Genomic DNA, 26,932 nt, shown 5'->3' with positions numbered 1-26,932 from the left:
ACAGCGTTTTTGTGAGAGCTTCCCTGTTTAGGAGCAAAAAGCCTCCCCATATTTGCACTCCTTCTCGAATATTTTAAACCCATCCTTTGAAGTTTTTTTGTTTTGTTTTTTGACGCACTTTATAAAACAACAATTTGGCTATAAACTGTACCGCTACAAAATACAGTACATGATTTGTCAAACCTTACACAACATAACCACAAATATCACTGACCAAAAGTTCCTCTCAAATACAAGAAAATGTCACAATAAGTTACGAAAATACGATGTCACATTAGACACTTAAGTAGAACAGTAGAATACTCATGTAAGGCAAAATCAGGTGATTTCACAGTGACGACTTAAAAAGATTTAAGATTTTAGAGTTCTCTGGTTTAAAAACAGACAGCTTCCTTCCCTGAAAGAAAGACCAGTCTGGAGATATTGGCTTTTCAGAGCAGAAAATCAATTTGGACGCATTTTTCCTTGCTTTCTATTTAAATAGAAATACCTGATGATTTTCTCAGAAAAAGTTAATTCAACTGGCGTAAAACCAACCCATTTCTGGAGTACGCAGCATTTTATGGACCAGTGCTAAAAACTATGATATTTTGATTTGACCGTCTGCAGCATGGCAACATCTACCACGTCCTGTATCAGAGAATGGCACATCGAACACCAAAGAGCAACTATGGGGAGGTTTTGCACTCCTTCATTAACCAAGTAGCTTAATAAACACATGTATAAATATGTTAGTAATTAATAAATAGACACAAATTACATCAGTGCAATTTTACACTATGCCTACAGAGAGCATTTGGCATCAAATTGAAATTACGAAATGGAATATAAAATCTTTAACCAAATAAATAAATAGAACATATAAATACATAAAGCATAAAAACATACAGTACATGATGAAAATAACATTTGGTTGTCAAAAATAAAGCTTTGAGTGTGAAATAGAAAGCCGTTACGGCATGATGGGAAAACCGATTCATCTGATTTCAGGGAGCAAGCAAACCGGCCGTGGTAGTTTTTTTTCGTGTTTGTTTTTTTTTTTTTTCAAACACAGCTGTTTTTATGGTTATGGGTAGCCCAATGTCCTAGCAGCTTCCTGCTACAAGCAAATATGAGCAAAAAGTAATATTAAAGTGGATATGAAAAGGAAAAAAAAAAGTCAAATGTGCGTTTTTTTTTGGAATATATGTGGCATGTAATGGTACACTGTAAACATAGCAGGCTAGCAAAAGCGCTGAGCGACCAATCTCATTCAAAACGACAGCGAGGCCATTCCCCGGCAAGCCACTGGATGTCTTTTTCCCTGTTGTCTTTTGGCGGCGCATCATTTCAAAGGGCTTCACGGAGTCGAGGGTGAGGTCGGACAGCTGGACGGCCATGCAACGAGGGAGAGGGTTCATCCTGCCCTTTGTTTCTCTCCATTCACAAGTTAGTGTGGTTATTTTTTCTTCTTGTTCTCTGCCACAGTCAGCATCTCACATTACAGCCTGTCCATCCTGAAAGTGTCCTCGGTGGCAGGGTCGGTGAGCACCATGTCGGGGTCGTTGAGCATGTGCAGTCCGTCCAGGGTGAGGGGGTCAATCTTCAGCTCGTCCAGTGGGAACTGAGAGTCTGTGTCGAAACTGACATCGCCGACGCCTGCCAGGGAGTTGGTCAGTTCTTTGGAGAGGCTCGGTGGAGACTCACCTGTGACTGGAATACGTGACATCAAACATTTACAGATCCTCTTGAGACATGTTTAAGAACATATAATAATCCTCATACTAAGCTTTGTGACATGTTTTATCCTCAAAAAGTGTTCAGCTACCATGATAAAAATCCTTAAAAAAAGACACCTACTCTTTCTCCACATCATTCTCAACTCAAGTGTGTGCATTATAGACTTCCGGTTTCCACATCACACTTTTGTAAGTTGTATACTTGATCAAGATTGGCTTCAAACTACTTGTGATGTCACAAATCATGCTTGTAGCTACACGCCAGGTTTAAGGTGAACTCAAAGAAACTTTCCACTTTCAGCAGATGAATGTGAAAACAGCCTTCTCGTGTTAAACTCTGCACATACGTTATTCTGCACAGTAAAGAGGGACTAAAGGTAACATTGTTTTGCCAGTTTTAACTAGTATTACAGAGTAATAGTTAAGTCTGGGATGTCATCCAAGATTATTACATTTAAATGGCTTTCATCAACCTTTAATGTATTTAACAAGCCAGTGCTTCCTGTGGTTTTAATTTGGTGGACAGAACTGAAGTAATGATGTGTAGATACAAGAAATCTATAAAAATCTCCTTAAAATAATATTTCACTATTTCACTTCACAAGAACTATTAAATGCAACCATGTTACATCTTGAGCAGACATTATTACATGTCCATACAAATAGTGTGTGCGGTTGTGGCCTGTCATGGATCTAGACAATTTTACATGGGGCAGGAAGAGCTTTTGGCAGTTTTGCATTAGAGGACAGAGGGTGTGGGTCCCCAAAAATATATATACTACGTCTGCAGGTAAATGGTATCATAAAATATCAGACGACTGAGTGTGTTATTGAACTGGAATTTATATAAACTGAAAGAAAACATACCATGAAGTCCAGCTGAAACTGATGCAGGAGTTTGTCACGTGTCGACCAGTCTTAATCCCTCCTCATCAGTTTCTGTTTCTCTTTCATTCCTCTGTCTCATCTTTCTCATTCAGTTCTTCATCCCTACCTCAATTCTTCTTCAATTCTTTCTCTCATTTCCTGATCTCCTCCCTCTGTGAGTCTGTCATCCTCCGCCTCTCCTGCCTGTCACTCTGCTCTACCTCAAAACACACTGCATCCAAAAATAGAGGCTGGAAAGTTTGTGAGACCAAACAACTGAAACCCTCCGCGGGAGGACACAGCTGTGTTAGTGAGTCACACGTATACAATAAAGTACAGTGAGCTAAAAGTGCGTCTGGTGGTGTGGTTACCTGTTAGGATGATGTTGGGGATGTTGCCATGGCTACTGTAACCGAGCTGCTGCGAATCTTGTAAGCTGCTCCCGGTAAGACCCATCATGGCTGCCTGCGTGTAGTTGAGGGTGGAGCACTGATTGTAAAGGCTGGTGGAGCTGATGGGGTTCTCGATCATGTTGAACTGCTCCAGCTGAAAAGCAGAGAAATGGAGCTCAAGAGTAAAATCAGGGACAATCTGATGTGAACATTTCTTTCATTGCAACCTATTTTTTAGTGTCACCTGATGAGAAAGAGCGTTGGTCTGCCTTGATGTTAACTGCTGATCGTAGAAGGAGTCGCCAAATATACTGCCCACCACGGGAATATGCTGTAAGGAAGATATGTGAGCCAAAAAAAGATCAGACCAGATGTAAAGAAAAGCAACAACTATTAAACACAAAAACAAAACGATGCAGAAGAGCAAGTTATAGGCTGATAAGCAGACATTTCAGCGATGGAATAAGCAAAACACACAACTGAGCAGTGAGTAAAGCAAATGATTTTCATGAGGAGGGCTGTCATGGTTAGGTTTTCCAAAGGTTAAAAAAACAGTGGCTAATTAAACAAAGATGTTGAATGATTTTTTTTTTGTTATTCAAATTTAACATACTCCATTCATATAAGAATCATTTTAACATGACACAGTAAAGCTGAGACATTGGAGTAATGTGATAGTGATAATATGAACATGATTAGGTGACGATGACAGTGATGTGATGACCGCCGCAGCCCTGTTCATGATAACACAAACACAAGTACACTTATTAAAAGGGAAATTCTAGTATCTGTCAAACTGACTGTTATACTTATATTTCTGTCCATTGTTAGTCAGGTTAATTTACTTACTGTCCTTGTTGCACGGATGTGAGAAACTTCATAAAGTCAATCAGGAAAAGGAGCATGAGCCTCTAAAGCTTTAGAGATCATCGTTTGTCTTTGAGCAGCTGTGGCTCAGGCTGCAGGGATTTCTTGTGACCTACTCTGTGTGTTTACCTTCCCTCAAACTAAGGCAAATGATTTCTGTTGAATTTGAATTAGAACTGAAGGAGACATTTTCTCACATCTCTGCAACAGGGGTGATGAGTAAAATGTCATGACTGATCAGTCAGACACTGGCATGGGATCAAAAATAAGGACAACACGCTGGAATTTCCCCTTTAAAATATATTTTTTGCAATGAGAAAATCATTGACGAACAAATGGAGTCAACACTGTGATAGGCTTTCATTCAGTGGTAGAGTCCCAGGTGAGCAATTTTAATCAGTGAATGAAAGCCCCATCTTTAGGTGTATGTTTGACCTCTTATTCTTGAGTTTAATATTTCTAATCTCTTATCTCATGTCTTATTTTTTGCTTTTTGTCAGAGTAATTGCTTTTCTTGATGTGGCCTTTTGCCATCAAGTGGACACTAAACACATCAAGTGAAGTGTTATTATTAAAACACATGTAGCTGCCTTTGCCTTTCTGCCAAATGTTTTACTGAAGACGTAATAAAGCTCTGATGACTCTTCCCCCAACAGAGGGAGAGACATGTTGTGTTTATGTTTATGTATATACCAGCTGTAAACTGAGGCTCTGTGCTCAAACTAACTGCTAAAACACTTCTGACTGACAATAATCAAGTGTATCTGTAGACCCAAAATATAAGCAAGAATCACTTTGAAAGCTAATATACTTCCTGTCCTGTGAAACTATTTAGACATCCCTACAGCTCACTACATAAACATATTGTTTCAATCATGAGTAGGTCATACGATTAACTTATGAGTTTTGTTACATTAACATATTATCAAGTGATCAGGGCCTCCATCAAAAAAGTACTGCCGTGTTTTCATGCACACAGTGAACAGAGTGACAGTGGTGATGAGGAAATGAGTTACGCAGCTGTCGACACCATGGTGGGTTAACTGTTGATACAAAGAATGAAAAGCAGCCTAATGTATCTACAATTAGCTTTCCCCCAGGCGCAAAGCCCTTCCCCAAAAAGCAGCTAGCTCGGTGGGTGGGCCCTTACTTGAGGCGAGCCGCCGGGGGAGAAGCCTTGATTGGAGACTGGGGAGGTTGGAGACTGAGTGGCTGGTGAGCCAGTCTGATTGCGGTACTGTTGGAGGGAAGAGGGTTAGCTAAGCACTAAGCTCCATGCCTGTCACACACAAATCTCAAAAGGACAGGATGTGAGATGGCATCAGCTAAGGGTCTACTAATTATGTACAGAGGGTGTAAATATGAACACTCACCCCACCACTGCCCAGTGTGTCTATATGTGATTGTACAATAGCAACATCTTATCATCATTCTCTTGGGTGAATAAATGTAGTTGAAAGGTAAAGTTTAATCTAAACTAGTGTATTTTATAATGATGGTGAAAAGTATGCAGTATTTATGTCATAGACCTACATCAACTACGTCTGAAGAGACGAAAGCTGGAAAAACGGTAGCAGTTTCCTTGGAAAAATGTTAGTATCAACTAATAAAACCTTCTGCTTAAAAGATGACTGGACATAATTTCCTGGCAGCTGTGAATCATTCTACAAAATGACAAATCATTGTTTGCTGGGGGATAATTTGGATTGTCTGAAAACGTTCAAGGAAATACGGTGGGAAAACAGCTCAAGAATAAGCAATAGGATCCAAGACATTAAATCGGAATCATAGTTGTCTGTGTTTTAACTTGGTGTTTCTGACAAGACCTCCGGGTGCCTTACCGAGCTGATGCTCATGCTCATGCTGGCGGTGGTCTGGCTGTCTGGGGAGGGACTGCTGGCAGTGGCTGAACCAGTGGAGATTGAAGTTGGCAAGGCAATGAGCTGGATGCCCTGAGGCAAGGCCTGCTGCTGCTTCTGCAAGTCGCTGATCAGCTGAGCCTGGGCCTGAGCCGTCAGCTGGTTAAACAGGGGGTACTGGGAGAGCTGCTGCTCCAGGGTCAACGACTCTGTTGGCAAAGCCTGAGGAAAGACGCACAAAGATTCTGTTTAGGCCAGGCCCATCAAGTGTGATGTGCACCAAAGTGACTGTCACTTGAGTACAAGTTTAGTTGTAAGTCCACTGCTGGTTGTAACAGAACTGTAAAAATGTCAACTACAACTTTAAGTTAAGCTGCAAGCAAAACGTTACCTGCGTGATGTTAACAGGCGATGACAGGGTGGATGAGAGCTGCTGTGGGGAGTGTTGAAGATGGAGGTCAGAAGTGAGGGTGAGCGGCACCACAGGGGGCTGACGGCGCTGTGCCGTTACAGTCATGGTGGGCTGAGAGGAGGTGGGGATCCCTGGCAAGGAAGAAAGAAACAGTACACTTGAGAACAGAACTAACAGCAGCACCTCACCATTTCAATATGATGACTTGCACTACTCACTCTTATTTAAAGAAACTTCAAAAACGTTATCCATCTCATGACCTGCCTCTGAATTCCATGATAATGAAATGAAGAATCTAAAATCACCGTAAATTAACTGTGTATGATGTGCACATTTTGATATCATAACAGTCTAAAAGGAAAATTAAAGTTTGTGACATTGACATCAGTCTGTGTTTTTTGAAATAACTCTTAGATGATACATGTTTTTTCTACATCAGTTATTCAACTGAGAGAGGCAGTGACTAATTGACGCTGCTGAGCCAAATTGATCATCAGCTCAGATGAGGCCAAGCCATCGGAAATGATAAAATAAGCAGCCAGCAGCCTGCTGATCCAGACTCTGCACTCATGCCAACACAGCACATGCTTACACTAGAGACTAAAAATTGTACCTTGTTATATTTTAAAAGATATTTAGAGAATTTTTCAGATTTAATAAACCATAAATGATGTGTGAGTTATTCTGTACTACTTGAAAGTTGACAATGTCTTTTATACAGTTGATTGATATGACTTCTATGTTGTACATGCTCCATCCTCTAAGAGGCATGGTTGCTGGTTGACGCTATGACGCTCTGCTTCAACACCTGAGAAAGATCTCCTACTCCTCCTGATCACCCAATCAAGAGTTAGCAACCGCGCAGCTCCTTGCCACAATAAGACACCAGAGGTAGTGCTGCTCGTCTCCCTTTTTCACTCAGATCATCTGCAAACTTATTCTCGCTATCCTGTGTCGCTGAAGAAATCAAGATGTCTGATAGCAAGTCTGGCATCTTTTATCTGCGTTAACTGTCAAACAATGACCTTCATCAAGCCCAGTTAGCTGGACTGCCAGTTATGTTACACATTGCAGTGAACAAAGGAGATGACTGAATGGTTAAGGACACAGTGCTCTGGAGCAAGAACCTTTCTATTTACATAAGCAAGGATCGGTTTTGAATTAAGAATTGATTCTGAATCAAATCCTGACACTAAGATTTGAAATTGATTTGTGAGAATCCCAAAGATAGTTGTTTCTCTTAATTTTTTAATTTGATAAAGTAAACCAGGCATCAACATGACTAGGCGGAAAGTAGAGCAAAAAGTCTAATTCAACTGAACATTTCAGGAACTTTTCTCCCACACAATGTCATGAATCTCTTTGTACAAAAACAATGTTCATTATAAAATCTATTCAACTGCAAATGGAGTGGACAGTATACAGCAGTTTTCCTTTGTGCTGTGAAATTTACACCATCTGCTCTCCCTTTCCACCTTACAAAAGATCAAATAGCAGTTGTTACCATGGCTGGCAGCGCTGATGCCCAGGTGGGTGAGGTTGGTGGTCAGGCTGCCTGTGCTGTTGGCTGAGCTGAGGGAGGGGAAGGCCACAGTGTCCTCAGGGTCCAGCGGGGTGGACAGCGGAGGAGGGAACTGGATGTTGGTTAGATCGGGCAGCGAACCTCCGGTGTTGTGCGCAGCTGGGAGCACGGATGGGTTCAATTCCTGGTCTGGTGATGGGTATATACTAAAAAACACAAGTTCAGTCAGGCATAAGATAACTATTCTGATATTACTTTGCTTTTTCTATGACACTATAAAAACTAAGCTTTGACAGACCAACACAAATACAGAATATTCCCAACTAAAGACACTGATAATCTGCCATAATACAATTTCTGTAACTTTGTCATCCTATTCCTCAGGATTGAAAAGCCCCTGAAATAGCATTTAAATATTTATAAACACAGGACACAATATCTAATAAAAGACTAATAAATAAATGCATGAGTGTGTAAGATACTCACTTGATTCCTGGGACATCACATGTGTTGGGCGTTGATGAATCATCCTGATGACAAAACACAAACATGAGCAATCTGAAGTGGTTTACATTTATCAAAACAAGTGTACAGCCTTTCCTTTTTCCCCCATCAGTACCTTCTTGTCATCCCACAACTGTTTCTGCGCGTCCTTGTCTGCGTTTGACTCCGAATTCTCCGTCCCAGGCACTGTTAGCAGCAGTACTAATTAGTGAAACAGCAAGACACAGTTGCTTGCAATGACAAAACATATTACAATTCAAAATCAGTGCAAGAAATGAGTCATCAGTATCCCAGCCAGTCAAGCAGAATAGAGCACTGTGCACAAGATCCCTTAGTGTCTAAAAATAGCAAGGTGACCATCAGACAGACTGAGTGGATGCCAGCCAATCTGTTTTTTTTTTATATATCAGAGCCTCACACAGAAAAAGACATACTCCATGTATAACAGTGAATTATTGATCCTCTTCTTTAGATCACCCAGAGTCAGCTCCATTCAGAGATTTTACTCCTCTACAGCCAGCTAAGCATTGAAACACCATGCTGAAGTAGTTCTTTGCCAGAGATCAGTATCCATTTACTTGATAAATATTTCACTGAGAAACTAGATCTGCAACTGCACAACTTTTTGTGACAGCAACTTTTTCAAGTCATTTAAAGTTTGCTGCTTGTATTAGTACACCATACATTAATAAATAAAAGCAGCTCTGTGTCTTTGTAACTGGATCTACCATTACCTCGTTTAGGCTGCAGCTCCTGTGATCCCCCTGCGAACACCTCTTGGGGTTTAGGATTCATGGCGCTCTGATGTAAGGCGGAGTCTGAATTTGTCCTGTAGGTGTTGGAAAGATGAGAAGTCAGCAAAATCTCTACCAAATCCCTGATGAAGGCACAGTACCAGTTCTTCTGTCACTTCTCTTCATTACTAAGATATATTTGCCATAATACAGCCCATGTGTGGCTGACTTCGTGTCAGCCAAGTGTTTGTAGTTACGAGGCTGTAGAGTGTCATATAGTTTAATTTTTGAGAGCTGTGTTTGTCCTGGCTATCATTTTGGCAAACGGATAAAAGGAGATGGCTTACCTTCTCCAGCTAGTGTCTGGCGGTGGGGAGAGGTAAACTGAGCTGTAAGGACAGCTGTCAATGTGAATTTAGTTAAGGGTAATAAAGTTAGAGGGGATGAAAAATGGATCTGAGCTAATCCATAATTTCATGCCTCTTGGCTGATTAAACCTAATAGACCTGATACATAATAGATTACCACACACAAGTGTCATTTGGATCCAGTTACTAGCTTCAGTCTCATGTTATTTTAATAGTGGAATACATTTCTAAGAATAATACTATCGAAATTAGGTGTCTGGCTCTGTATGTGTGAAACAAAAAGTTCACCAACATATGATGGAAATCTGAATACATTAACTAGATAGTAAGATCTGATCAATGGGATTTGATCTTTATTATACAAATTAGGAGGGAACGTATCCAGATACAGATTGCATGGTAGTGTCAGGTGTAAATGGGGTATTTGTTTTAAATCCTGATGAGCAGGTTGGCACCCTGTGTGGCAGCTTCCACCATCAGTGTATGAATGTTGTGTGACTGGGTTAACGTTAACATGTGTTGAAAAAATGCTTTGAGTGGTCAAAAGACTAGAATAGCACCCTTTAAATGCAGACCGAATCTATTGAACAATGCAGCTCCTTGGAGCTGAGCAGAGATGATTCCTTCTATTTCTGGTGTTTTTATGTGTTGACAAACCATTTATCTCAAACGTTAATTGTTTTTTATGATTTGTTGGTATGTATTGGTGCACGGCTTGTTTAGATTTAGTATGCCCATGAATCAAATAATCACAGTCATATTAGTCTAATACACATGCATTTTACCTGGACAGGTTTAACACTGTATCAGTCGTTGACTATCATCTCAACCAGAATGTTAAATCTCTGGAAATATCTAAATCATAAAACTAACTGAACTTAAAACAACATTACCTATGTGTGTCTATTACTGGAAGTAGGCTAAACAGACTGAAGCTGAAGTATTTTCCCGAAGAAATAACAAACACAGTCAACACATTTCAGAAAAAAGGATATCTGACGTCCATGTTTGTCGACCGACAGCGGCCGACGGTGTGGAGACGAGATGCGGTTTCTGTCACGGTAAACACGCTCCACCAGTCCGTGGTGCCTGGTTGTCCGACTCGTATCCAGCACCGAGTTCTAAAGTAAACACACTCTCAGGTCAATGAGGCCAGACAAACAGCTTCATAACACAACAAAATTTTGCCAAAAATGTTTTAGGATCAATGGTGCAAATGTGTTCATTTCAAAATGAGTCAAGCCATGGGCCCCCCATACCGATGCTTGAGTTGGCAAATGTATTTAAAGATGGAAAGCCATGACAAGCAATGATATACTTTAAAATTTAGGAACCAAATTACACTGCAGGGCAGAACTGGTAACCTGTAGTAAACGTGTGGCTTCCTTTCGCTCCTGAACCATAAGACAAACTGGTCTGTCTACACAACTGTGACGGTTTACTGCCATCATAGCCTAAGCTAAGCCTGCAGACTTTGGTAAATGGCTTAAATGGTAATTCTGTTTTAGGCCAATCTTTCATCAATACTGGAGATGCACCTGCAACCTTTTTATGTCCAATTTTTTCATCAACAGCTAACAAAAAGGTACACTAGACGAGAACAAACCATTGATTTACCAGCCGAGAGAGGCTAAGGGCTCACCTGAAAAGGCAGGTCAATGTTGCCATTTCCAATCTGATTGACATTGGGCAGTGAGCCTCCATAGTACTGTCCACGATTCTGCCCTAGTTGCAAATACTGGGTCTTCTGTAACTGCAACTGTGCAAAGTAAAATTGCATGAAAGCATGAGTGAATGATTGATCTGATACACAAAAAAAGTTATGCTGAAAATGAATGATGCCTGGCCAATCCACAGTGGTAAAGTGAGAGGTTAAGGGATCAATTTTGACGGATGAAACATGATGAGACAGGCAGATGTGGCTGTTTCATGAACAGTAAACGTAAACAAAATCAAACAAACAAAAAAATCATAATAAAAAATCATAATAAAATCACAGCTGATGAAAGTGACACCTGACTGACAGCTGGTGTAATTACAGTTAGACTCAACATATAACACACCGGGCCCATTTCATTAGCCATTGTCAAAAAAGTCACGTGTGTCATAACAAAAATACTGTGACGGAGGTCCTCTCATGGACTGCAGTTATAATCGACAATGATATGAACAAATGAAGTGGATTGATGTTTGAATGGCAACATAAAAGAAATCTGAAAGAGACCACAAAACTAACTTGTTCAATTTTAATTGTTTTCCCTCCTTTAACAGGCAGTTCAGATCAGCTTTACACTGACGTAGCATGTGGTAAATGGGTATCATTTCCAGCCATAGGGCCAACAATTAGCCCAAAAGTTTCCTGGCAAAACAAGAATTGTATTCTTTTGTGGTTAACTGAGCTGAAAAAAATAAAGTGTTAAAGTTAAAGTGTTACTTAGAGTTCCTTTGCAACAAAAATGCCTGTGTAAAAAAAACAGCCATAAAATATTAAAATCTAATATCATTTTCCACTTTCAAGTAATTATTTTGTTTAACCAACATCAGTCATGTCATTAATGTCAAATATTCATTAATATTTTAGGATTTTAACCCTTTAAATGCTAGTTTGTTTACATATAAAACCAGTTGTTTTTAATGGAAAAAATGTTTTAAAAAAATGAAATATTTTCTCTATACTAAATGCAAAGTGAATTATTTTGGGGGGGACTGTCACAGTCTGGGACATGTCAATGATTAGCAACACCATATGGTGGTATTATGCTTTGTCAAGTTTTTTTTTTTTTAAACTTCCTCTGGGATCCTTAAGGACAATAATTTCCCCATTGAAACCCATTATTTGATGCCATACACATGAACACAGCCCAAATTATCAAGAAAAAAAAAACGAAAAGCCAAAAATGTCCTTAGCGTCTTATATCTTTGGGTTTGTGACTGTTGGTCAGAGAGGACAGGTCATGCCACTACTTCAATCGAGGACATTGTTTGAGTGAACCACAGCATCAACTAACAACTATTTTCATAATTTATCAATTATTCCATTAATCTTCTAATTGGTTTAATCCATAAATAAGAATTTAGTATATAAATTGTCAGATAGTGAAAATGCCTATCACAGCTTCTCAAACATCAGTGTGTCAAAATCCAGAACTTATTTAATTTATAATGATATTTTTTTTAAAAGAACCATATTCTCACATTTAAGAAGCTGAAACCAAAAAATATGTGGGCTTTTTATTAATTAAAATGTTAAAAATCAATCAAATCTCAAACTCATCGGTTATTTTTTAACGACTATATCTTAATATAAATATATGGAGGGTTTGAAGGGCCAAAACTAAATATATTAATAATTACATATATAATTATATAATGAAACACAGTCACTGTCACGTAAATTATTTACTTATTCATTTATTCACATTTGTATTAATCTATTTATATATTTTCCACTGATTCATATATACTTTAATTTATCCATAGTGTGACATACTGCAGTGAATGAATGAATGTATCAACTTAATCTATCAGTCAGGGGGAGGACTCTGCCCTGTGACTGGTGGTTGAACTTTAATCTTCTGGTTATTCCTAATGCAGGACGGTAGCACACTGTGCGGAGTGTGGACCTTAAAGAAAACTACAATGGCAGTTATGTTGGCCGTAGCTGAACAGATGGAGGCAAATGCCAGTGCCTGTACTTTTTTTAGATCAGACTGAGGGCCTCCCTGAACAAATTGGAACGATATCGGCCCAGACTGACAGAAATTAATGAAGCTGTTTTCATGATCCCTGATCTGGTCGAGTCTGTAATACTATTCATTCACCAATCAGAGGCTCCATCCTTTGATGGATTAAGTTGACACATTTCTTTATGCCATTGCCACAAATTACACTATGGATAAATTAAAGTTAATTAAATAAATAGAATAAGTGAATTAATTAATTAATTAATATGAGTAAATAACTGTATTATTCTGTTGTTCTGTCATGTATTATTGTTGTGCAAATGTGCAACTTTACTTTTATATTCTTTGTTCTTTTAACTATGGCGGCAGTGGTCTCAGCACTTGGAGCCCAAGACAAATTTCCCTTCGGGGACAATAAAGTATATAGCTATCTATCAATCAATCTATCCATCTATACATGTGTACACACACACATATGTACATATGTATAGATATCTATAAAAAATACATGAATACACAAATAAATGTCACATTCATATATTAAATGCAGTTTAATTTGTGATTTTTTGGTGACAATTAAACATTAAATTAACCAATTACTAAATTGCACAATTCTTTATTAATCCATTTATTTAAGCATTTCATTATATAATTATTTATATATTTGTATATTTAGTTTTAGTCCTTGTGACGCTCCATAAAAAGCTGAGAGCTGGAGTCAGCAAAACAGAAGCAGGTGGGTTATTTAATGCTTGCTAATTTTTTAAAATGTTTTATTATTTACCAGAACAAAACAAATCAACACAAATATCCTCCACACGACGGCACACGCACAAACAAACACAAAGTTGAAGAAAGAGTATTACAAAATAGGAACAGGAACTGAACACTGTAATTTCTGAACAAAAAGGAGGAATCATGCCTGTCTGGTCATAAACTAACAAATAGTCAAGATTGGAGGTAGTTGGACTGGAAGGTCAAAATTCGGTATTTCAGATCTCTGGTCATAATGGCTGAAAATGGAAATGCTTCAGGATTATGTTGGAGGGATTGTTGCCACCAAAGGGGCCTCTCAGATATCTTATTGGCCTGTGCAAAACTACAGGAATACTGGGAGGATGTTAAAAAAAGGGAAATGGATACAAAACTAAACTTTGAAACTTATCTGATGAAAAGGAAAATGTTTTTCTTAAAAAGGAACTTACGTTTAAAAACTTTTAAACAATCTAATGGTTGCAGCCACAACCCCCGAACATAAAACAATGGCAAGAAAAGGTGAATGAAGGTGTTTATTATGGAAAAGGTCACAGCAAAAGTACAGCTGAAAATGGACAGTCTTATGGATGGTCACCATGGATGGATATTAGCCATGTCAAAAACAAAGAGCCACCAAGCTCTGCCTCTTGATTTTTTTTCTGTTGTTTGTACAGTATTTTTCCAGTTATACGATCTTTGTTGTTTGTTCCCCCTTCAGGTGCTGTCTCTATACCATGAAGTTTATATATAAGAGAATTTGGAGATGTTTATACATTAAATTATAGAATAACTGAAGTGTATGACACAAATTAAAAGTTTTTCAAAAAGACAAAAAAACAAAAGAAAAGAAAAACACAAACACCAACAAACCCCCCAAAATAAAACAAACATTGTTCTGGCAAATAAAAAACTAAATCATATGAATATAAGGCTATGCTATGCATGTTTTTATTATTATTATTGTTTACCAAAACAAAGAAAATCCTCCACAAAATTGCACAAGTACAAACAATATATAAACATTACTCTGTATATATATATATATATATATATATATATATATATATATATATTAAAAAAATTAATCAAGTGGTCCGTTTTTTTTAAATTATTAATCAAAATAAAATAATAACACAAACACCCTGCGCAAGCACAAATAAAAACAACAAAAAACATACAAACATTATTCTGGTAAATAAAATATACAGATAAAGCTGACTTTATTATTATTATTTACCAGAACAAAACAACTGAACACAAGACTGCAAGAGTACAAACAAAAAAACAAACAAAACAGAAAAAGAATATGCAAAAATGAGTCTAGTAAATAATTTTTTTAAATTTGAAAAAATATGTACAAATAAAGCTGACTCGTTTTATTACCTAAAAGTCTGTAATGTTTGATTGATGTTAATAAATAAAAAGCTAGTTTCGATGCTACAGACGGCTTATGCTGAACCAGTAGTGGATGGTTCACGGGGGTGAATCACAGCTGGAAAGGCTGGTTAAAATAACTAATGCCAACATAACCTCTCAAATATCTAACAACGCTCCAGTTTCGTGTGTTTCACCTGTCCTGTAATAACATGTTGAAAACAGTGACACAGCTTTATGTCTGATGGTTTATTTGCCAATGAAACATCAGCAGTGACTGTTCATAATCAGCCACAGACACATTATTCACAGTCCCAGCAAGCTAGCAGTGCTACTTAACGCAAAGCAGCCCGTTGTAACCGAATTAGTTGTATGTTTTTCTGCAGACAGTGAAATCTTAATTGAGTGGTGATGCACTGAAGCAGCTGTGGACGGTAATATTAACTTCAGCTACACTGACGGTCAGATTTACCTCCGCAGCGGTCGCTTAGCTGCCAAAAAACAGCGATGCAACAAAATGTAAAATATCCTGGGGTGTGAAAGTCTTACCCGTGCAGCTCTGGTGATGTTCAAGTCTTTCATCACTTCTTCAAACGCGGCCGTCTCCTCCGCCTGTTTCTGGTTATGCAAAGCGATTTTTTCGCTAAATTTGCGAGGATTGTTCGAGGACGCCATCTTTCTCCTCTTCTTCTGAATGGAATGTTACGCTACGCACCACGCCAGGGCCTTCTGGTGTCGTCATCACGCACGGTCAGCGTGCACGAAAGTGGCGTGTCGCCTTTCACAGAAATTCGAGCCAGACAGTGATGAGAGATACACGTTTTGTGGGGAGCTGCTGCATTTATTTTGGTCTTGCCCGCATACAAAACAACTGTGGAGTGAATTGCCACGATTTACTGCTGATCATATGTCTTCTCACTTTTTATTGCTTAGGAGAACTGGATGAATAAAAAAAGATCCTGCAAGTCATAAATAATGAGAAACGTTCTCAAAATAATGATTTAGTATCTCAAATAATCAGAAACGTTCTCAAAATAAGACTTAGTATCTTAAAATAATGATTTAGTATCTCAAAATAACGACTTATGACTTATTAGTATTATTTTGAGATACTATGTCATTATTTTGAGATCGTTTCTCATTATTCTGAGATACTAAGTCTTTTTTTAAAGAAACTTTGTCATCGTAATGACACATTACATACATTTTTTTTCATCACATTGGCAGAAGGCTTCCATAGTGGAGGGTTCAGAGAGTATGATGCCTATTTGTTGTTTGTTATTGTATTATTGTCACACATTGTAAATTATGCTTTCTGTACATGTGATGGGGAAAACAATGTTGTTGCTCCAGCTGTTTACAGATATGTTTAAAATAATACACAATCTGATACAATGATTAATATTGTATTAACTATGAACAGTGGTGGAAGAAGTACTCAAGTCTTTAACTTCAGATCTTTAACTTACAATAATGTAAAATGACTCCATTACAAGTAAAATTCCTCCATTTAAAGACTGTGTAATGTGAATTCAGACATTATCTTCTAAACACATTAAATAGGTTATAAATGTATTTCTAAAAAAGGTGTAGAAATCATTTCAACCATTTAGATTTGAATTGTGGAGCTAGGCTTCACAAATTGTTTCAAGATTTCGGTGTTCAGGATTTAGTGGGCAGTCCCACAGTGTTGGGAGCAGAGAAAGATTTTTACACAATTTGGAAGCCTAATTTCATATATTTGGCGTTTTTTTAATCATTCAAATTTGGCAGGGTGGTTAACAACACACTTTTCTGTGGTATGTCAAACTCAGAACACATATTTATTCTCACTTTACATGGACTTTAAGATCCCCTCCAGACATGTTATAAGATCTATATAAAATACTCCACTTTGAATAATAATTTTTTGTCTGATAGTTTTTCCGCAAAAAAAATCTTGTTCAAATTAAATTAAAATTACATCGACTCCTTCTCCCTCGGTAAAAACTTCAGAATCTATAAATATGCAAACATATTTCATTTGTTAAGTTTATCCGCTGGACACAAGATGTCTTCTGCTTCACTATAAAGTGTTTCTGCATTGGACACTACAGACACAAGTTTGATGTAGTACAGAAAAAAGCTTGACTGGAGCTGTATGATGCATACCATGTATCTATGATGTCAATGCCAACTAAAATGTTCTTTGCTGATAATGAGAGGGAAAAATACAAATTACAGCTAATCAGAACTGGAAGCTTTTTTTTTAAATTATTGTATCATCTTGGTTTATTATTTGAAATCTAAAACCTCAGTTTCACTACAATCCTAAGAAGTTGCTTCAATTTACAACACAACCAGCCTCAAAGTAAATAAAACATTTTCTTCTTTATGTAAAACTGTTTACTCTTTAAGCATCTGAGGGACAGCATCGGTACAAACAGTTCCCCATATTATAATGCAAGGCAGCACTTCAGTTAAATTGATGGAAAAAATACATCATCTCTAAAAAAACAGTATCTAAAGGGCATGTTTAATACATGATACATCTTTAATAAAGGATGCACATAAAGCTACACAAATGTCTACATTCCCCTTTGACTACAGCGGTTTCTTTATATTGCACTTCCAACAATATAATGTGCTTTTACTGGTACAGGTAAAACAGGATAAAGACTCACTAAGGCAAACAGGAAACAGTTTTAAAACAGACATCCCTGCCATCATGTTGATGGTCATATGGATAGTCAAGAAAAACAGGAATTTTAATCTTGATTTAAATTCAGCAGCTGAATCAGATGTCTGATAAATTCTGCTTTGAAAAGTGCAGCAATACAGTCAAAAAAAACCCACTATCAGCCATGACAAATTAACAGTTTGAGTACTATTTTGATGAATTACTGATTTTTAAGCAATAACTCAGAAATTAAATCTTAACTTTTTGAAAGATATTAAAGATTTCAATCAATCAATCAATTATTATCCACTGAGGGGATAAATGATACTGTGATGGTTTTGTGTGAAAGATGTAGCACTTGTTTAATACAAAGAGCACCACACACTGACACCCCCATGGACACACACACACAAATGATTTATGTACTGTAGCTGCCGCAAGACATCCACACTGGTTTGTTAAGCTGACTGACAAGACAGGTAGTGTGTCAGTGGGGGATTAAGTTCAGGAAACACAAGGGCAGTGACAATAAAAACAACAAAAAAACAAGGAGAAACTGATTCAAAGTAAAAAAAAATTAAATAATAATATTCCACTGCTCATGTACATTTGTGCAATCATTACTGTTCACTGACATGCAGATTTGAGTAGACACACGTAAAACGAAGAGATTTTTAGTTGGTTGATTGTTTGAATAATAAAATTATAACAAATATAACAACAATTAACAGAGCCAATGAAAAATATAAAGGAATCACAAAAGCTAAAATCCTGTACAAGAAGAATGTACAAAATGTTAACATTTGATCCAGTTAATAGCTTTGCACAGCAAAAAGCCACTCAAGACCTATCTTCAAAAATTAGATTTCCACTTTTTGTAACAAGTGACACCACTGCTGATAAAGGATCAAATAAAAAAGACTATTTGTACAGTCTGTAACTTCAGCCTTTGACTGGTAATAAAATAACACAAACTGAATCATATAAATTAAGTAATATAAACGGCTATTAAAGTTGGTAATGCTAGTATGAAAGAAAACTCTGGTATCATTTAAGTTCACTTACCAGTGATCTTAAAATTTCCAAATGGGCAAGTGTAAGATAAAGACAGAAGATGTCACACCAAAAGGTTTTTCATCAACTAGTGTATGGAGCCCTCATGGGGTCAAAGGGTAGAAAAAACTTCTGTGCACACGTATTTGTAAAACTGCGTATGGTAATTAAATGGATAATACACTGGACTTTCACTTGGAAAGTAGGGGTTTGAAACCTGTATGACAATGAGAAATCCGACATTTTTTTTGGTTACCATTATTATTATTACTTAACGGCAGATTTAACAAAAGTAAAATCTAATTTATTAAGCTTTGTGTTTTTGGAGTTTCACAGCTTTTATGAGTCATGTAGCATTTGTGCTTTCATCTGAAAACCAACACAGAAATGAGCAGTCAAGCAGCAATCTGCTGTTAAATTTAGATTACATTTTTACTGGGCGAATGTCACCACAGTCCTTGCAAGGCAGGTCCATTTGCTGAAGAAGAGAAGAGGACATGTAACCCGAACTTTTAAATTGTTAAATACTGACAAACCTTTAGTTCTGTATAAGAAAGTTTCTGGACATAATGTTAGCTCCATATCTAAATTTGATCATTTTTAATGAAGGTCTGTCTGGTGATTAAATTTACCTCACCCTATGCAAGGATAGAAAATAATACATCATTCAGAGTAATGCTGTTTAGCTTTTCAGGTCATTTCCTCAAATGAACAAACACGAACATACCCGCGCGCACACACACAAATAGACACCAGTGGTTTACATTAAGTTTACACCTTGACTTAATAGTCAGCAGAAAAGAGCACATGGAATCAGATCTTCACAGTTGCTGGGTCAGATGGTTAGCGTTGTGTGGTGATTTGTGGAAGTATAATTGGTGTACATGCAATGCCAGCAAAGGACTCTGGGAAATGCAAATCCCTCTCCCACTCATCTGTCTCTGTGTTGTACACCTGAATGATGCTTGTGACGTTATTCAGGTGCCAGTTGTAGCCACCAACGATGTAGATCTTTCTGTCCAGTAAGCAGCAGCCAGCCTCAGACTGCCCTGCTCTCATGGGATTGACAGTGGTCCAGTGGTCACTCTCTGGATTGTAATACTCGACCGCCAGCACATCAAAACAGCGGTCCACGTGGTCCATGCGACCACCTAGTGCATAAACCCGATCTCTGCTACTGATCATGGCATGCAGCACTCTGGGTTCATTCATGGGAGCCCTGAAGTCCCAATGGTCAGCTACCGGGTCATAGCAGTGAAGAGTTTTCTTGTCATCCAATGAGACGCCATAACCTCCTGAGATATACAGCTTTTCTCCACAGGGTGTCCCTGCATGACCCCAAATCCTGCGTTTTAATGGTTCCACATATGTCCACTCATTCTTCTTTGGGCAGTAACACTCTACAGATGACAGACTGCCAGATCGATTGCGCCCTCCGGTGGCATACAGCTGTCCATGCAGCACGTTGAGCTGGAACTGGATTCGTGCCTCCTGCAAGGACTGGATACGCAGCCACTGGTTCAGGTGTGGGTCGTAGCGGAAACAGCTGTCTACTGCCCCCTCACCACTTCGGTACTGTAAGTGCTGTCCACCGACGACGTACACAAAGTTATCAAGCACGGCAACACAAGCATGGCTGCACCCTGTCTCCATCTCTGTCAGCTCTTTGAACTGGCGGGAGGCAATGTCAGGGAGGTAGTACACCTTGGTGCTAACGGTGCGATCATTGTCAGTGTAGGGCGTTCCACCAAACGTGATGAGTGAAATGACATCAGAACGAATGAGTGTCCGTGAGGACTGCATCTCATGCTGTCTGAAGGGAAGAATTTGGTAATTGAAGGCCTCAAGGAGATACTGGCGGCACAGCACATCCTCCACCATGATGTCCACCGTCTGAACACTGTCCACCAGTTCAGACGAGTGCATGAGCGGGAAGCGCACATGGCAGAGGACACTGCTAGCTTGAGCCCGGCGAGACTCGTCATATTGGAGCCATCTGATGGCAGCGTGGAAGAGGTCAATCTCGCTACAGTTCTTCAGTTTGTTGCTCTGCAGGAAGAAGATGAGGCGCTCCATGGGAATGTGCAGAAAGTCCTCTTCCTCTGCAATTTGAAGGAAGTGGCAAAATGTGAAGGCGTCCACTGAGTCCTTGAGGGAAGACAGGCTGAAAGTGGTGGCCATCTGGCCGATGTGCAGGCAGGTCTCCACACTCATTGCAGACTTGAGGAACTCCTCACAGAGCTCCACAACAGGAACCATCTGGAGAAAGACAGCTGCTCCGAGGACATCCTGAATACAGTCCAGGTCTAAAGTGACTTCTGCACTATAGGCAAAGTCAATGATATGCTTTAACCCTCGGGCGGACAAACCCCTCAGCTCAATGGTATCTTGATTTGACTCCCTCATACCTCCAGTAAACATTGCTCTGCAACACAAGAACAAAACAGAAATTAAAACTGATATTTTCATTATTCCATCATTTCTAAATGTAGGTTTCTTTCTTTGTGGTGTCCATGGCAGTTGAGTGGAAAACCACCATCTAATGAAAACAAAGCGTAGACAAACTGTGTAGTACATCTGTCTATAGTTTTATACCATAAAAATCCCTAATTTACAGTATAGACAGATCATTTGTCTTCACCAAATTTCTTGACGTTCTCCGTGTGGAATACAACTTTCTCTTGAAGTTTTCATGATCAGTGGGACAACTGTATTGTAAATATAAAGTTGCATCATTTGCATAATCCTTCCTTCCTTAACTTCGTCTTCAAACTAGACTGCTTTCAATATAATTGATCTGTGACTTGCGGCTTACTCTGCACTCAGTGTAAATGGCTCTGAACAAGAGCATCAGCTAAGTGCTTTGAATTTTAAATGGAAATGGTTGACGAGAAGTCTTGTGATTCAGACTAACCTGAAGTAATCGCTACAGGCGGCCAGCACAGCTTTGTGGACCTGGAAGCGCTCCTCATTGATGGCCAGAACGACATCAAGTAGTTGGCCCTGAGCCCGCAAGACTGACAAGCCCTGGAGGAGGGTGGCACTGTGGCTCGGGGCTGAGAATGTACAGCGCAGGGTGCTATTCTTGTTAGCCATACTGGAAGAAAAAAAAAGGCCTTGTCACATTGAGTGAATCAAGGGATCAAACAGCCTTCTCAAATTAAACTTTCTCCAGATCCAGATTAATATTTGAATTGAATGTATGCTTCTAAAAGCTGTTATATTCCAGTCAGGCAGACTTTATAGCTCAAGAATATTAATATGTGACTTGTGTGTGGATATGTAGTGTCTGCTGTTAACTCAAGAAGTCTGATGGAAATTTAATCTAATCTGCTACAGTAAACCAGGGGGAAATTCAATCACTCATCTGTGGTGCCTACATTAGTGAGAACATATCGGCACACTGAATAAAAACAACAGTGCTATGAGTAGAAATGTTGTTTCTGCCATTAAGCACCCATTTCTGTACACAGAGACATCATTATAGCAAAAAGAAACATTATGCCATAAGAAGCAGGGCTGCGACTAACAATTATTTGCATTAATGAATTATTATTAGCGCTTCTTCTACTGATAGGGCTGAATGATTTTGAAAAATAAATTGTAATTGCGATTATTTTTGACTGATATTGTAATTACAATACCATATCCTCCTGCAATTTAATTGTTCAGCTCGATCAACTGACCTGCCTTGTTTAAGGCAAGCCAAAAATGGCATCCAATCAAATATCGGGCAGATTACTAACAACCAAAGGAATGATCCCATAGTTCAACAATTTCAGTTAGGGGGTGGAAATTAGGCCATGAAATATTAAATTACAAACGGCTGAGGGCTGAAGCAATAACGCATTCAGGATTGTGTGTACATGGGTCATCTCAGCCACATTTCTATTTACAGATGAAAACAGCTATCATACTTTCAAGTCTTTCCAAAACTGCAGTTTTTAGATGAAACTGAAAACAAAACTTGCTCTTATCTCATGTTCATTTTTATTTTGGTTGTTATCTCATTAGGAACTATTAATTTTGCCAAATTTGATGATATGAGTAAGTCACAGACATATACTTTCAGAGTGGAGTCTGGTGTCTCAAGAGGCACAAAGTATCATCCAAGAGGACAAAATCTAGACTGAACTTTACATTTAGAAAGTACAAGATCTTGACCAATAACATTACTAGCTTGTCACAGGTACATTTATTGCTCATATTTTGGCCGATAAGTGACGAGACACTGCAGCACAGAAATGCCAAAGATGTGTTTGCAGACAGTGTCCCCACCAGAGAACATTGGTTTATTTTTCTACTGTAAAATATCCAGTTACTACAAACAGTAGGCCTACCTGTTAAAAGTTTGGTTAGACTTGACTGACTGAATATTGGTCACACTTAGAGCTTTGCAGGTATATATATTACATTGATATTGTGATATGAGAGTAGATGTCTTATATTTTGGATATCATAGTATCTCTGCATTTCAATAAAGTTATGAAATTTTCTGAGCCTCTGAATCATATCCACATTACTGATGATTATTTATCAAAGATTTCACTTTGTGAACAATATAGATATGTCTATATTAATATAGATAAGCAAAATATAAGTAGAAACCTACAATATTGCTGCAATAGATTTCCAGGTATTTGGTTAAAAATATCATGATTTTGTCCTAGCCGCCCAGCCCAATTTTTAGAATCTGCCTTTTAGACATCATCAAATTCTTTTATATTCTACATGAAACATAGCTGACACTTTTTTTTATTTTTCAAATGTCTTAACCATTGGCCTTAAATATGTGTTGCATTTAGTTTTAATCAATGATATAAAACTGACAGGTCAAAGCATGAAACTTTACAAATACTTTTCACACATTTTTTTTTTAAGTTTGTTGAGCGAACTGTGTCCTTTTAAGCCCCTTTACAAACATAGTTGTGTGCAGCTGACTATAATGTGTTTTGATGGTTTCCTGTTCATCATGACTGGTGACAGTATGAGCCATGACACCAATTGACAAAATCGTCAACACGCCAGCAGGCTGCAACAGGAGCGTCTGCTTCTCTAACTTGACTAATGTTATGTCCTTATTTAATTTCCTCTGCAGGTCATGAACAGAAAGCGCAGGAAGCAAAGTAGAAGCTTAGAGGCCCAGAGCAAATCCTCGGTGTTTCCTCGACTCACACAGCGGCGTCGGGTCTGCAGCTGAGGGCTAAAGACACGGAGCCGCAGACGTTCTGTGCTGGGAAACACCGAGAAACCTGCCCGACCCCTTGGACACATCCACAGCCTCACCCCGACTCACTCACCTGCTCTGCGGCTGTTTCGAGGCAAAATCCCCACCATCCGACTCCGCCATCTTCTAGCACAGAACAATACGCATGGGGCATTTTCAGGAGTATTACCAGGAGGTTAGCGGCACAATTGCCCTCCTCATGGCGTTAAAAAAGTACGGACAACGCCTGTTACCCAGGCATGAACTGAGAACAGCCGTCTCTTCCAAAGTCTTGTGGCGATGACCTCTCCTAACTGGATGTTTGTCACCGGTCCTCCCGCTGCACTGAGTGTTTTTGGCCACTGGGCGGCGCCACGGTCACATGGCCACAGGTATACTGGTTCCTATGGACACTGAGAGGCTGACCACTGGGTCTTAATGGGTAGTGTTGGGGAGTAAGTACAAGTAACGGCGTAATCCGTTACAGTTACGGAGATAAAATGTAATTCAATTATAGTTACTTGATTATTTGATGATTACAAAGGAGGTTACATCTGAAGTCAGACATTTAAGATTTTGCTCAGGAGGAGCAAATTTAATATTTAACATAACTGAATACATGTAGGACCTATTGCTGTTCTTAGGTCTAATCCTTTTTTTTTAATTAAATCATGACATGGGCTTATTTGGAGCACACATGGGTTTAAATGGTGTCACAGAATTAATCTCATGCCAGACTTTTAACTTTGTTTCATAAAATATCTTTGTTATATTTAAAAATCTGCATGGACTAATTAATGTATTTTCAAATGAGAGATACATTTTGCTTAATAAAAACTGATCTCCCTTATCAGTATCCATGAAAAAATTAATTAGAAAAGTAATAAACTGTAATAAGTGACATTACTTTGATTAAGTAATTGAAAAGTAGTTACATTATTCATTGCATTTTAAATAAGGTAACTAGTCATCTGTAACCTATTACATTTCAAAAGTAACTTCCCCAACCCTGTTAATGGGTCCACCTCCAGCATGTATTACGACAGTCTGCTTGGAACTATAATATGTGTCTTCTTCCCCCTAAAGAGGTATAATTATGACTTTAAAATCCATGAAATGGTATCTCAGTTGTATTAATCATGTGAAGGGTAAACAGTACAATGAAATGTGTTGGAGGAGAAACAGGTAATCTTAGCAATAAAAGCACTAGTCATGAAATATACAATATATGATAAGAAATTAAAAAGATGGGATATGATATGAATAAAGTATAACAACATATATATATCAAAATGAAGATTTAGCCTATGTGTAAAAGTGATGGGTGTAGAATTGCACATTGAGTGTATAGCAGTCCTGGTTCAATAGCAGCAGTCTTGAGAGAGTTTTGCTCTCTCAAGACTGCTGCTATTGAACCAGGTTCAATGAGAGAGCAAAACTGGAAACAGCAGATGCAGCAGCAAGCAATCAGCGGCGGGAGAGAGACTGCTGCTGCTGCAGCCCAGACTGTAACAACCCTGCAACCCTGTGGGCCCTCAAGTTTCACATTTTGTTCTAACGAACACCTGCAGAGACAGAGCAGACAGGTAAACCACAAGGGCAAACAAAGATAAAACCAGGGTCATCACAAGGTTAAACTGCATACTTTATACTGTTGAGTCTTCTTATCTATAATGGTTCATCATATTTACTTACTTACTTACTATCTGCACAGTTGGGGAAGATGGGTGAAGAAGCCCCCTCAATAGAACACTGTGTATTTACTGAATAGACCAAAGGTATTTGAATGCGATTTCAAAGAAGCATCGTGCTTAATCCAACACAGTATTTTTTTAAATAGCAATTACCAAAACAAAAAGCAAAACAAAAAGCTCCACTACCACGAGTGATTTAAGGTGTTACTCATGCATTATCCAGACCACTAGGGGGCATCTTGCCTCAGAAGTGAAGTTTTTACATCTTAAAATCAGTTACTGGTTAGTCTGTAACTTACACAGCCTTGACGGTTTAACACAGGACTTAAGCGTGAAACCTAGCACGGACGTTGTGGTTTTCAGTTTCCACTTCAACATGATATACATACTCATATTAACTAAGAGACATTTTCACTTTCTCACTCATTTGCATTGGTGTTTGTTTAGCTCGCAAACCTGGTAACAGATGTAGGCTATATGAAATTTGGAGGGAAATTTAATTCATGAATGATTGAGTGATGGAGTAATATTTTCATTACTCATTACTTATTAAACATTTCTCATGATTATCTCTCTCTCTCTGTGTGTTTTAATATAGAGCCATATGCACATATGCATATAAACATTTTTGAAATATCAAAATAAACATTGTGCAGCATAAGCGGTAGCGTGGAAGCACTCCTTGCTTTCTAGTCAAATTAGTATTTTTTTCATTTGACCATCTGTGTTTGAGATACATGCATTTCAAAAGTTATATTCAGGTGGACCATGGCCTATTTGTGTCAGTTTAGTCCTTGACTAAAGTTTGAGAACCAGTGGTATAGTAGACAAAAAACGCAATTCAGCTGGACTTTAATAGACACACAGAAATATGTGGTATGTGTTGATATGTATTTCTTCACCACAAATCATGTTTTATCAGACATCCGCTTGCTGCCTGTGGTCAGGACAGATGATCTTAATCTTGATGAAGTGGGAGATAAGACATTGTAACACAATGTGGTATCAAAGTGGTGTTGTTGATTTCACTTTCCTCAAGCAGGTCACAACCAAACAATACAGGAACCAGGAAAATAGGTTTTTTTCTACCAAGAAATTAAAGTGCATTGTAGTGAAAAATGTGGTACACCTGTCATCACTTTTAACCAGTCCACATGACATGTTCTAGTTTGAACAAGGTAGCACGGAACACCACAAGAGCCTCTTTGGTAATGACTAATCTGGCATTTCATCATGAGAAACTTTTTTAAGGTCACTGTTTTTT

The 26,932-nt window shown here is 38.4% G+C and overlaps 2 protein-coding genes across 3 annotated transcripts; both read right to left on the bottom strand.

Moving 5' to 3' along the window:
• Positions 1-604: 604 nt before the first annotated feature.
• On the bottom strand, positions 605-15,731 carry crtc1b (CREB regulated transcription coactivator 1b). Its single transcript, XM_053322007.1, has 14 exons — positions 15,606-15,731; positions 10,886-11,002; positions 10,239-10,364; positions 9,223-9,284; positions 8,876-8,970; positions 8,257-8,342; positions 8,124-8,167; positions 7,620-7,843; positions 6,095-6,246; positions 5,686-5,925; positions 4,995-5,081; positions 3,222-3,308; positions 2,957-3,131; positions 605-1,692 (listed from the first exon to the last, which is right to left on the bottom strand). The coding sequence occupies exons 1-14, from the start codon at positions 15,729-15,731 to the stop codon at positions 1,481-1,483; spliced, it is 1,833 nt and encodes a 610-aa protein (XP_053177982.1). The 3' UTR covers positions 605-1,480.
• A 3,865-nt stretch (positions 15,732-19,596) lies between these two features.
• Positions 19,597-24,345, bottom strand: klhl26 (kelch-like family member 26). Of its 2 annotated transcripts, XM_053322051.1 has the most exons (3): positions 24,069-24,345; positions 21,683-21,865; positions 19,597-21,193 (listed from the first exon to the last, which is right to left on the bottom strand). In XM_053322051.1, the coding sequence occupies exons 1-3, from the start codon at positions 24,116-24,118 to the stop codon at positions 19,612-19,614; spliced, it is 1,815 nt and encodes a 604-aa protein (XP_053178026.1). In that variant the 5' UTR covers positions 24,119-24,345; the 3' UTR covers positions 19,597-19,611. The 2 variants fall into 2 exon arrangements, with proteins under 2 accessions (XP_053178026.1, XP_053178027.1); XM_053322052.1 differs by lacking the exon at positions 21,683-21,865.
• Between the last annotated feature and the right edge of the window lie 2,587 nt (positions 24,346-26,932).

The sequence above is a fragment of the Scomber japonicus genome, chromosome 7 (genome assembly GCF_027409825.1).
Source record: "Scomber japonicus isolate fScoJap1 chromosome 7, fScoJap1.pri, whole genome shotgun sequence".
In the NCBI taxonomy this organism is placed as follows: domain Eukaryota; kingdom Metazoa; phylum Chordata; class Actinopteri; order Scombriformes; family Scombridae; genus Scomber; species Scomber japonicus.
The sequence above is the reverse complement of the archived record's forward strand: the minus strand, read 5'-3'. Positions and strand labels throughout refer to the sequence as shown.

Excerpts from the sequence above, each read along its gene's own strand:
- crtc1b (XM_053322007.1), bottom strand. The coding sequence starts at position 15,731 with ATGGCGTCCTCGAACAATCCTCGCAAATTTAGCGAAAAAATCGCTTTG. Across the intron at positions 8,168-8,256 it reads AGTTGTGGGATGACAAGAAG|GATGATTCATCAACGCCCAA; the intron begins GTACTGATGGGG and ends TTTTGTCATCAG. Across the intron at positions 7,844-8,123 it reads TGTGATGTCCCAGGAATCAA|TATATACCCATCACCAGACC; the intron begins GTGAGTATCTTA and ends TGTGTTTTTTAG.
- klhl26 (XM_053322051.1), bottom strand. The coding sequence starts at position 24,118 with ATGGCGGAGTCGGATGGTGGGGATTTTGCCTCGAAACAGCCGCAGAGC. Across the intron at positions 21,866-24,068 it reads TCGAAACAGCCGCAGAGCAG|TATGGCTAACAAGAATAGCA; the intron begins GTGAGTGAGTCG and ends TTTTTCTTCCAG. Across the intron at positions 21,194-21,682 it reads GCCTGTAGCGATTACTTCAG|AGCAATGTTTACTGGAGGTA; the intron begins GTTAGTCTGAAT and ends CTTGTGTTGCAG.